Source organism: Diceros bicornis, chromosome 22, assembly GCF_020826845.1.
Source record: "Diceros bicornis minor isolate mBicDic1 chromosome 22, mDicBic1.mat.cur, whole genome shotgun sequence".
NCBI classification, from domain to species: Eukaryota; Metazoa; Chordata; class Mammalia; order Perissodactyla; family Rhinocerotidae; genus Diceros; species Diceros bicornis.
In genome coordinates, this window is record NC_080761.1 from 31,993,311 (window position 1) to 32,005,453 (window position 12,143).

Genomic DNA, 12,143 nt, shown 5'->3' on the forward strand with positions numbered 1-12,143 from the left:
CTTTTAAAAGTTTAATAGTTTTCTCCTTTGTAATATTGGATGATAACTAGCTTTCAAGGTTGTTCTGAACATTATAGATAAATTCTATGCATGATTTTATGCACTGTATATAAAATCTACGACATGGTACCCAATACACAGTAGGTACCCAAATAATTATATCTATTATAACTTCTTGTCTTTGTTGTTGAAAAGTAGGGTTTTAAATTTGCTTTGTATTTAGACCTAGCTAACAATTTTTAAAAAATTTCACATCAATATGACTTTTAAAGTGAAATGTTAATTATAATCCTACTAATAGAAATATAGTACTGGCAGCAGTGAAGAGTAATTATATTTTAGAAAAAAAAACCTTTTTTATCCAGGATTGTGATAATTAGATTGAAATTTTTGTTAGTTACAAGGCATTTCAGTAAATAATCTGCCACTAATTGATATTCCTGGGTTTATAAGAAGTTGAAGATACACAAAAAGCTATTTGAGGTGAGTAGACCACCTGAGGAGTCAGTTGGGGCTAGATGTACTTGACCTCCTGCAATTGTAGGACTCTGATGCATTTGGATCACTGACAATTCCCCATATTGTGTCACTGCTTCAGATTAGTTATGCCATAAAATAGGAAATGAAATAGTAAATTGTAATGTTTGTGTTATCCATAGGTTAATGCCCAACAATAAAATGGATTATTAGGCGAAAAGATAAGGCTGGGCATTTGGATCCACGCTAAGTTACTTAGTCACAGCCACATCCTGTATCAGTAGGAAAGCAGTGTGAGTGATGTGGCCCATGGAAGCCCGGGTCAAGGAATCAGAAGAGCTCAATTCTAATTTGAGCTATATTACTTATACTAATTTGTGCAACTCAGAGCCAGTTCTCCGTTCGAGCTTCAGTTTTCTCATCTCTAAATATGGATACTTATATATATAGTAAAATACTGTTGCTTCATCAGACTGTTGTGTGTACAGGAAATAACATAATTGACAAGAAAACTACATAACTCTTAGAAATGAGAACTGAAAGAAGTTACAGTGGAGGAAGTTGATACTCAGAGAAATCGAGGTTACATAACTAATTAGTGACAGAGCTGTGACCCAAACCCAGATTTCCTTGTTCTTCATCTTTTGGTTTGTCCATTTCTCTTTTCCTGCTTAAATACAAGTATACTTTCTTTTTTTTTTTTTTAAAGATTTTTTAAATTTATTTATTTTATTTCCCCCCAAAGCCCCAGTACATAATTGTATGTCATAGCTGCACATCCTTTTAGTTGCTGCATGTGGGACGCGGTCCCAGCATGACGGGAGAAGCGGTGCGTCAGTGCATGCCCGGGATCCGAACCCGGGCTGCCAGCAGCGGAGCGCGCGCACTTAACCGCTAAGCCACGGGGCCGGCCCACAAGTATACTTTCTGGATAACTTTGGATTCTATAAGATTAAGCCAATTACTATATACTATTTCTATGTACATATAAGTATTAGTTTCCATTTAGTCTTCATTTGACAATATTTATCTTAAATCATTAAAATAAATTCCATCACCTCTCTTTTTTAGGAATTAATATTTTCTCTTAATAACTGCTTACACATGGAGGGGACCCCAACTGTAACTGGATTGGTCAAAAATTCAATTGTTTCTATATTGCTTACCCTATAATTCAATGACTGTAAGCATTTTGTAATTAGGACTTTCTTGAATTTATTTTGCATTTTTCCAACCATAAATAAAAGGATTGTAATTTGAAAACATGTGATGAAGTGTCACTACATTCAAGGAGTTCGGTAAGCACATCAGTGCCCATAAAATTCCTGATTCTTTTTATTTTTTTCCCCTACCATCTCTTAATGGAAGTAGGGTAAAACTTTTGCTCTATTAAGCAAAAATAAAGACAACACGAAGCACTGTGGCAACTTCCAGTTTTTTCTTGAATGTCTGTTAGATCACTTTGCAAAGTAATATAAAGAGAGGGCTCGGCACCACTGAGAGAAGAACCACAAAATGCCCTAAATAAAACCTTCAACCAAAGTCATTTAAGTTATTGCCACAGGTGGAACCCAAAACAAGCACGGGAAATTTTATAAATTGTGCACGAAGTCACTTAACATTTTAATGTACTTGCAAAATCTGGCTCCGTGTTATCAAAGCTCCCTTTATAGGAGAAGCCTCAGTTAGTGGTTCTGTGGCTGCCAGCATTTTGTCTTCCATGCTTAAGATATAGGATAATTGCCTGCCCCTTAAATATCTGCTGGTTAGGGCTTAGTCTAAGATAAAATGCTGTTCATGGTTGTAATCTAGATTAAAGCTCTCTGTATAGCCCATAAACTTCAATTAAATGCTTCTAACCTTTTGCATAACACTTAAAATTGAAAGACTTTTGGTTTCTAGGTCAGCTCTAGATTTAGGGTGTATTTGTGGGCACAGAGCTATAAAAAGGCAGGTTTTAGTCTGATTCAAGTGCTTTGGCTTTTATACTGTAAAAATAGCATAGGAATGAAATGTACATAGTTTCCAACTATCATAATAAAAGTACAAGGAGGAATATTCTTTGTCTTTTGACATATTTTACTGTTAAGATGGTGGAAAATGACAGGTTAAGGAAAATAATAACAAAGTGGGCAAAAGTACAGAGAAATGGTAGTATGGAATGTTCTAATTCTGAGTGGAAACAATGCTACAATACGGCAAAAGCAGACCGGCAAGTTCTCCAGCCAAAATTGTGCCAAATGGGTTCTCAATTTACATTCATTTATTTTATTTCTATAATTTACCCTACTTCACTAATGGAAAAAAAGATTTCTCTCCTCTATTTATGACTTAGTTTAGTTTCTCATTTACTATGGAGACGATTTAAGAGACTTGAGATAAGAAATTTCTATTAATTTTTTTTACATTCTAAAATGAGAATTATAGAGATAAAATGTAAACCATATGTGCTAACCATCCACATATACCAATTACAATTTTTAAACAGGACTTGAAAAGAAGCAATTACTTGTTTGACAGTATCTTGCTTGAACTAGCATGGGTGAAACTTTGATAAACCTGATCAATTTTTTTCAGTATGGAAAAAGGTTAACTCTTGAACACCTAGTATCTTTAATCGCCTCAAAAAGGGATTATAACATTTTCCAACATCATAAGTAAAATTGTGAGAACTTTACAAAAAATATCTATGCCAAATTAACACCATTTTGAGGAAAGGGAGCTGCAGGTATGGGCTTGCTCAAATGCTAAAAGATAGTTCTTGTTCCCAAAAAACTGAAAATAAATGTATTGGTTGCCTTTGGTGCTTATTGGAAAAGCTTTTAAGCAGAGTCTCACTTTCAAATTAACTTTGGACACTAAGGAGGCAGGTAGGACTTGGTCAGTTATGAGATAAAGTGGTGGTTATCACAGAATTCAGAAACAAAAAAAAAAAAGAGAAAGATACTTGAACAACTGTAGATGAAAATGTTTGAACTGTAAGGTTCTCGAAAGGACTGGGTCTGAAGCTGGTATTATTTAATGTTTTATAAGCATCTGGAAGAGGGTAAGCAGTGAACTTTCAAGTATGAAAAGGCCACAAAGTTCTTCTGGATGCCAATGAGGATGAATGTGGTAAGTTGCAGTTGGTGGTCTAGGTTAGCTGTTACAACAGAGGGAAGGATTTAAGTGACATTGTAAACTACTTTCTAAGGACAGCAGGCCAATGTGCTACCATGGCCAAAAAGACTAACAAAATGCTGAGTGCTGAACATGAGCTCCTAATTTTTAATATGCCATGTGAGAAGGATTTATTATTGGAAAGGAATGAATGGAAAATACTCTCCTCATGAATCCTTAAGAGAAGGTAGGAATATTTGAGAAGTAATCCTCATCTTTTAGGAGCATTCATTCCCTCTGGACTACATTGCTTACAATTGTTGGAGATAGATTACCAAGCAGTCCACAAATTAGATGTACCAGACATTTCCAATGTGCTTAATTTTTATTAATTACCACATCATCAACTCCTAACCTTTAGACTGTCCCTAGTGGCTATCCAGATTTATTTACAAACAAACAAGACCGTCACCCATTTTTAACTAACAGTCTATGGACATCTTCTGACAATCACCTGTTTATTCACAACCATCAGCAACCATCAGTAAAATGGGCAACCCCAATTTGCTTCCCTTATATAAACATCAACTACACTATTAAGTCTTTCCCCTAGGGTAGAGGCAAGAAAGTAATGAGGGATGCTCTTATGTTATACGGTGTTGAGGATATTACACGGCCGTGTATAGTATATGGCACAAGAAAGAAAAAGTGAGAGCAAGCAGGGCCTGAATCTTAAGTAACTATTTTCATAGATGGCTAAAAATCTAGCTAAAACTATATTTTCATGCACATACTTAAACTCATGAAAATAAAGCTATAAAAATGTCTCCATTGCCTTACCTTCTATTGCTGATAGGAGAACCCGGGAATGGTCATATGCGATTACATTTGCATATCTATTCTTTGGTTTGTTTACTTCCAAGTTTGAATGTTCCCATGTGAACTGCTGGCCTGGGTCAATTGACTTCAAGAGAAAAACAGCACACACACACAAAATCAATACCGAATAACATCAGATTATAGGCATTTATCAAAGGTAACAAACATGATTTAAAAAGAAAATTCTGAAGCCACACTTCATCAAGATGATCCTAGCTGTGAAGCTGAACACTAACATAACCAGCATAACATGAAATGATTAATCACAGTAAAAAACAGCAATAGTCACCACCATTGATTCAAATGAAAAAAAAATCAATATAGATGTTCTGTTAATACTGGAAAGGCGGGTGTTTTATTTTTTTACTTTTCCATTTCCTTCTCTGCTGCTGTAGCTTACAAGTTATCTTGGTTCAATATTCCTTCCGGTTCTGTGAACATTATTTTATCTTGATTACTTTGCCCGATTCTTTCCTATCTGGACCTAACCTCACTCTTTAAGTCGATTGGTTTTTCACTTGCTTCACTGGACACAGGCTCTACTGTTCTTTCTTCACCTACAGGCTTACATCTTGACGGCAACTTCAAATTTTGTCTGTTTCTACATAGCATACAGCGTCACAAGGCAATTTGTACAATTAATACAGTTAAAAATAACAGTAAAGAAGGGAGGTCAGTTAAATCTAATAATCTTAGAACATTAATTTATAACCCAATGCAGATAGGATCTAATTGCTTCTCTATGTATTATTATATGTTTTCTATTTATCATTACGTTAACATGTTTACAAAGTTTGCTTCTTTTTATTCTTTATTTTAAACTTATTTTTTCTGATTTTTAATGCCTTTCCTTGATGTCTTAGTTCAACCAAAGTTATTCAATAATCTAAAATAAATATTGTACAGATAGAATATATAAATTTTTTTATACTTAAAGTAGAACCATTATTTTGAGACTGGATTTAGGTATTGATTACAAAACTCTGGGGGACTTTTTAATTACCTGCAAATTTATGGAAATCAAAACATCTTTTCTTTTATCATAGGATACTGACACTTTTTTAAGACTTATAATTTCATGGTATATGGAAATATGAGTTCAGTAATTACATAAACATGATTTTAAATGAGCAAAATCAATTTTCAGAAATAATTAATGATAAATTAGGTTTACATACAGGTGAAATTTTTTAAAAAGTAAAGACACTATGTTAATAGAATTTTTAGCAGTTATTTTTGATGCTGGGCATTTGCCATGCTTTTATGTGTATATGTAGGACTTGAATGTAAAACATATCCAACAGCTGTTACCATATGAAAGATGCGAATATTTGCATTAAAAGGGATAGAATTCAGCATCACAGTAAAACTCACAGTGTAAAGAGTCAAGCCTATTAACAGAACACCCTCCAAACATACTAAAATTCTCAGCAATACAGATTGCAGCCTCTAACTTACTAAGGACCATAAAAGCCCTTTTCCTATCTTAGCCTATGCTAATCTATATATAAACTAGTCAATCACTGAACAGTATTCAGCAAAATAATTATCCAGGTCTTAGAGTCTAAAGAATAATGTAATTAGGGGTCTTTCTAGTTTGTTCTTCCAGGGAAGCTCATCATCTCCTTTGCAGAATGTACTCTTCTCCAACTACTCCATGAGCTAAACGGAGCTGAAGCATTCAGATGCCTGGGCGGAAGCCTTCAAGTTAACCTTGAACCTTCTCCACACAAAGAAGCTCCATTCAGTGACCAAGACCTGCCTGAAAAATTTCTCAAATCAGTCTCACATCGACCATCCCACTGCCACTCCCCAAATCTGGTCCTTCAGTATCTGATGTCTGATTGGAATCCCTCCGTTAAACCTTCACTTCAATCCATTCTTCATACCAAAGTAGTCTTTCTAAAGCACAATCTGGGACAGGTTAAGTCCCTGTTTAAGAACTTCCACAGGCTCTGGGTGACCTACAGCTTAAATTTGGAAGTCCTTAGCCACAGTCCTACCTACTATATACCATTAGTCATCTTTGTGTCTACAAAGATGGTTCAATATATGGTTCAACTAATGTTTTTTAAATGAATCGAACTGATGAATAAATGTTGAGAAAAGTTCATAAAGAGAAATCATGGAATAATTTTTCCATATAACATGGGAGTTAGAGAACAGACTATGGAAACTGCAATGTACAGTGTACTAGACTTTAATACTTTAACACTCATTATCATATGGCTTAGTAATTAAGTATGTGATCCTGAAATTACAACTACCACTGATATTCCACTTCACACTGATGAGCATTACTTAGTACTTAAGCTTCTTACACATCATTCTCTCAAATATCCCCCAAAGCTTCTAAGCTCACTGATGTACAGTCTTTTTGTGGAATATAATACTCTCTCTGATGGCCTGGTTACACAGACTATGATCACTCACAGATGTGTAAAATGGCATGCATTTAATTTAATGAACTTGCATCTCAAAGACACTGTTAACTCATGTCTATTTCCACTCTTGCCACATATTCTCAGCCGTCTGCATGATTTATTTGATACCTACATTGAAGAGTTTAAAACCTGGTAATGGAAACATGAGTTGTATGTCACATATGTTCATATGCTTAGGCTTAAAGTGTGACCCATGAAGAGAAGACCTGTGAGCAACAGGATAATTATAACAAAAGCTGCCAGGTCATTATGCTCTACATGCAGTATCCTGTTTAATTTTCACAAATGTTATGAGGCAGGTACTGTTGTTTTCTCCATTTTGCAGACAAGAAAACTGAAGTAAAGAAGGATTAATTCCATAAATCTTACTGAGGGCCTTCTCTGTGGCAGGCACTGTGCTATTTGGGGGTTAAGTGATTTGTTCACACAGCTAGACTCATACATTTAGTCTCAAACCCAGGTCTGTGTGATTTCAAAGCCCAGCTGATAATTAACAGCTGGAATTACTAAACCATGATGCTACTAAATTATCCAGAAGACCACTGTAGAATGAAGAAGCTCAACATATGAAACACACCTAAACATAATTGTCCTTTTTCTCACCAGTCCAAAGGACATTTCTTCCCAACCCATCATCCTGTGTCATTCTGGGGCAATTACATAAGAAATCAAGTTTTAAAAATGAAGTTGGCTTCACAAGGATGATAAAATAGATGGGATGCAGCTTACATTTATACTCCTTTTACACGGATCAAACAAACATTGATTAAATACTGCTGACTTGTCTTTGTGCAACACGTACTCATCCATCTGGATCTATCTGTCTGACTGAACGTTTAACAATACACAGCACAGGTCATTATTTTGGAGCTTGTCAGAATGCTAAGAGAAGTAAACTCAGTAAAGAAGAAAAACTACTGAAAGTAGGGGACGTATAAGAAAATCTTTCATGTTTAGAAAAAAATAAAACTGGTTGAGGAAAATCAAATTTCAATTATCCATGTTAATGAGGCAAAGATATCAAGGAGGAATAAGACCCTAATTCTCAAAACCCAATGTTTCGGCTTTTCTTAGTGCTAGTGATGACAGTTGCTTTGCCTCTTTGTTTTCTGGCTTCTCTTGCTGAGATCTTCTCAAGAAAGAATGAAACGGCCAACACGGAGAAAGAGCAACACGGGTCTTGAGTGATATAGTTGATTTCTACTTCAACCTCATATTTTTGGCCAGCCTACCATGACCCATGCATCCTTCCACTATAAAATTAAGCTAAAGCCATCCCAAAATTATCCAAACAACTTGAAATGCACCCTTGCTCCTAATGGATTTAATTCCTTCCTGCTGTTGGTATTTGGTTTTCCTTCCGGAGCTTGACCTGCAGATATCTCTACTCATTCTTTTGGCTGTTTATCCTAACAACTTTCCATGGGATACTCCCTCCTTCCCAGCACTCTATCCAAAATTCTACCCTCCTCAGGGGGAATCCTGCCCAGGTCTTCTTCAGCCTCCCCTGAGGGGAATTTTGCAAGTTGGAAATAAAGCAAGCTAGGTCTATTCAACAAAAAGTTGATTAACTGACTTTTTTAAATAATCTATATGAAATTTGTACATTACATTGTCACAGAATTCATAAACAAGAATGTTACTTCATCATATTTACTTTTGTTTCTCCAGACAATCAACAAAGCCCTTGAAGCCCAAAGCCCTTCATGTACTGGATGAACCTTATGTAGCATCTAAAACTCTACCAAGATGCCAAACCATTTTCCATTGTTTCCCTATCTGCCCACTTGGCACGTGACACACTCCCCCTTCTCCCCTCAATAGCTTTTGACTGAATCATTCTAATGCTAACAGATCTTAAACTCAATGGCTTTGCCTTACTGAGAAAAAAGTGAGGAAACAGAAGAAAAATCCCCCTGTAACTGAAGAAAGGGAAAGCCTCAAGTAGATCCTTGCATTTATGTAGTCTTTAATTTGATGGTCTGAAAGTTCTAATTTTTTTTAATCAACTAGAACTTTGTCTTAAAATAGGTAAATGGGGAAAAAAAGCTACATGTAACTGATGGATTTATAATTTTGCACTGTATTCTTGATAAAAAGCCAGAATTAAAATATGAGTATTTATATGCAATAGTTACAATAATTAGCACTTATGTAACATTTACTGTGTTTTCTTTGTGCTTCACATATATTAACTCATTTTATCTTCACAAAGACCCTAGAGAGTCAAAGAGCTAGTAAGTAGAGAAGCCAGGTTCCCAAGTCTGATTGCCTAGCCACCATGCTATGCTTCCTCTTTGCCCAAGTTGGAGAAGATTCCTTGATTGTTTCACACATGCCTTTCAATTGTTCTCTTGAAACACAATGCAAGGAAGGTTGGGAACAAAAATCTCTATAGTGCTTCTTATCTATATTTATAATTTTAAGTTCAAAACAGGAGAGTGCTCATAAATTTGCACATCAGATTACGGTCATCCAGTAAAATTACATCCTGATAGAAGAGTGATATTTTTCGATGAGGCTGAAGTCATCACCTTAAAGTCCTTTAAATATGATTCTGCACAATTTCAACTTCTCTACTCAGAAGAAAAATATAATTCACATGTGTAAAACACCATACAATACTAGTTGCTCTGTGTTCCACTTCTCACTCTACCAAGAGAAAAACCTCAAAATATTCCCTTTGGAAACTCATCAAAGAGAAACCACAAAAAAATACATCCTGTTTTTGTGTGTGCTTTAAAACAACTAACAAAAATTTAATTATATAGAAGAAATAGACCAGCTACTTGAGTAGCCAAACCATGGGTCAAACTAACCATCCTTTTTACAGAGAATTGAACTTTCAATGACCTTACCCTCCAGAGAAATCCTATCTTCCCACATAGTTCCCCATCAGTAGGCTCATTTGGTTCTTAGTGGGTTCCCAGATATTCTCAAGTCCTTTCTGAGGTTTAGAAGAGGAGTCTGCCATTGACTGTGTATTTCAGCAATGAAGGTTTTTTTCATTCTTATTCGTTCATATTCTCTTTCTTCCAGTTTGAAAATGGTAAATTAATATGTATCCGTTCGAAAAAGACCCGCGTTGGCATAGTTGGGAAGGGCTATATTTTGCACAATTAGCGAAGGCCTGCAATTGGCATAATGAGTACTTTCTTCAAAGAGAAGAGCATCAGTTCAGTTGAATCCAATGACGCTTTAAAAACTAAAATGTGAGGAAGGGTGGAAAGTATGGTGATGAGCAAGTCTGGAGGTTGGAGCCCTGGGTGCTAGCTTTCTCTTTGCCTCTGATTAGCTTTGGCAAGTCATGTAACTTGGGTCTGTTTGCTCTGTGTTTCTTTTTCCTGTTAACGTCATCCCAGTGCCAGGTTTGTGCTCTCATTTTCTCTTATCTCTCTTTGTCCAATCAGTTATCAAAACTTCCTAAGACTTTCCCCTATAAAAGCACGTCTGATCTAGCAACTGAAGGATCAAAATAGAGACTTTTCAAGACTCTCAGTGTTAACTATGAATGGATGTGGGAGTTCCGCACCTTCAATGGAGGAAATATGTATAGTTTATAAACATACCACACTCATCAAATGCATCAAAAAGTGTTTCAATCAGCTATTTTTGTATACAGTTAAAATTTTTTCTTCAGATAAGATTTTTCTTCAGATGATAAAATTGCAATAACTTTATACATTGTCTAAGGGTTTGATTTGAAATTCTGATCATAAATTATTATGTAACAAATACTTATAGAAAATTACCTAAAGTAATAATTTCTTTATTTACATTATTAGAATTGATATGTAGAGAAGCAAAAAGGAGAAACTATACTCATAGTAAAGCATTCAGCCCTATGAGGTGAGTAAATATTTGAGGCAATCCTTTGATAAACATTTTCTTTTAAGTTATATATTGGCACTAAGGATAAGTTAATATTTCTGAGGATAACATTTACTCCTAGAAGTAGAGTCACGTGTCATGTAATGATGTTTTGGTCAACGACAGACCACGTATATGATGGTGGTCCCATAAAATTAGTACCATATAGCCTAGTTGTGTAGGAGGCTATCCTGTCTAGGCTTGTGTAAGTACACTCTATGATGTTTGCACAATGACGAAATCCCCTAACAACTCATTTCTCAGAACATATCTCTGACATTAAGCAACGCATGACTGTACATTTAACTTATCCTAATTACCATGGATTCAAAATGACAAAAAACAACAACACAACAACAACAAACACTGGATTCTTTCTCAACTCAGTAGGACAAAGCTGCATAATCTCTCGAATGCAGATAAGCTATTTGACTACTTTACATGTGTGGCTGTGGAAAAGATTATTTTTGAGAGCCCTTTCAAATAAGGTTCAAAAAAGATGATACGACTTTAAAATCTGAAGATTTAAAAGTCTAGATTTATTACAACATTCTGTTTTTTAATGTGCCCAACATTTTCCTTGGACATATTTCCTTGGAAATGCAAATGTGTCCTGCATTTCCTACTGAAGGCAGAAGACAGACATTCCTAGTCCCCAAAGGGAATGTTCTAGAGGAATGATCTAAAGGCAGTGATACATTTTAATCCTAATGTTTTAGGTTCAGCTATGTATCTCCTACATCAAATTAAAGTGAATAATAAGGAAGGGATGGACAGAATTATAGTTGATGTTCTTAAAGAGTAGAGGTTCATGGAGAATCATTCTACAAATATAATTCACAGACTGGGATCTCCGATGTTATTTGGAAAAGCAAAATGAATTAAAAATTTTCCAGACAGTTTGGGGCAAGACAACGTTATTAGAAATTTATTAAACTGCTCTGATTAAAAAGATAAAGTTGATTGAATTGGTAGAAAGTAATTATAATGTTTATAAAAAGAATTGTGTACAGATAACAAATAAAATTATCTATTAAATGCAATCAAAGTGCAGCATTTAACTGAATAATTCACAATGGCATCCTTTCTTTTCCATGAATAATGGGGCACTAGCTTTTGGCAGTGAATTAACAGGATGAATACATTAACTCCTCACCACTTTTGTAAATGTTGACACATCTGTGTAGACCAAAAGTATTAAGTGAAATAATACATGTAAAAGACCTGATGTGAAGTTATCACTAAAAGAGTGGTAGATATTTTACTTTCTCCTGCCTCCACCCACCTGCTAGCGTAAGAACATCCCTGCTTTAAGACAATTTCAGCAACCAAGGAATGTCTGCTTTCTCCCTAATATTGTGTATCTTCTTTGAT

General features: G+C 35.2%; 1 protein-coding gene across 2 annotated transcripts in view; it reads right to left on the reverse strand.

Moving 5' to 3' along the window:
- The window catches only part of PTPRD (protein tyrosine phosphatase receptor type D), a 494,552-nt gene that overhangs the window by 64,877 nt on the left and 417,532 nt on the right, over nt 1-12,143 (reverse strand). For both annotated transcript variants that reach the window (XM_058565790.1, XM_058565791.1), the window contains one exon: nt 4,417-4,540. In XM_058565790.1, the coding sequence (XP_058421773.1) occupies nt 4,417-4,540 (124 nt within the window). The remainder of the gene's footprint in view (nt 1-4,416; nt 4,541-12,143) is intronic.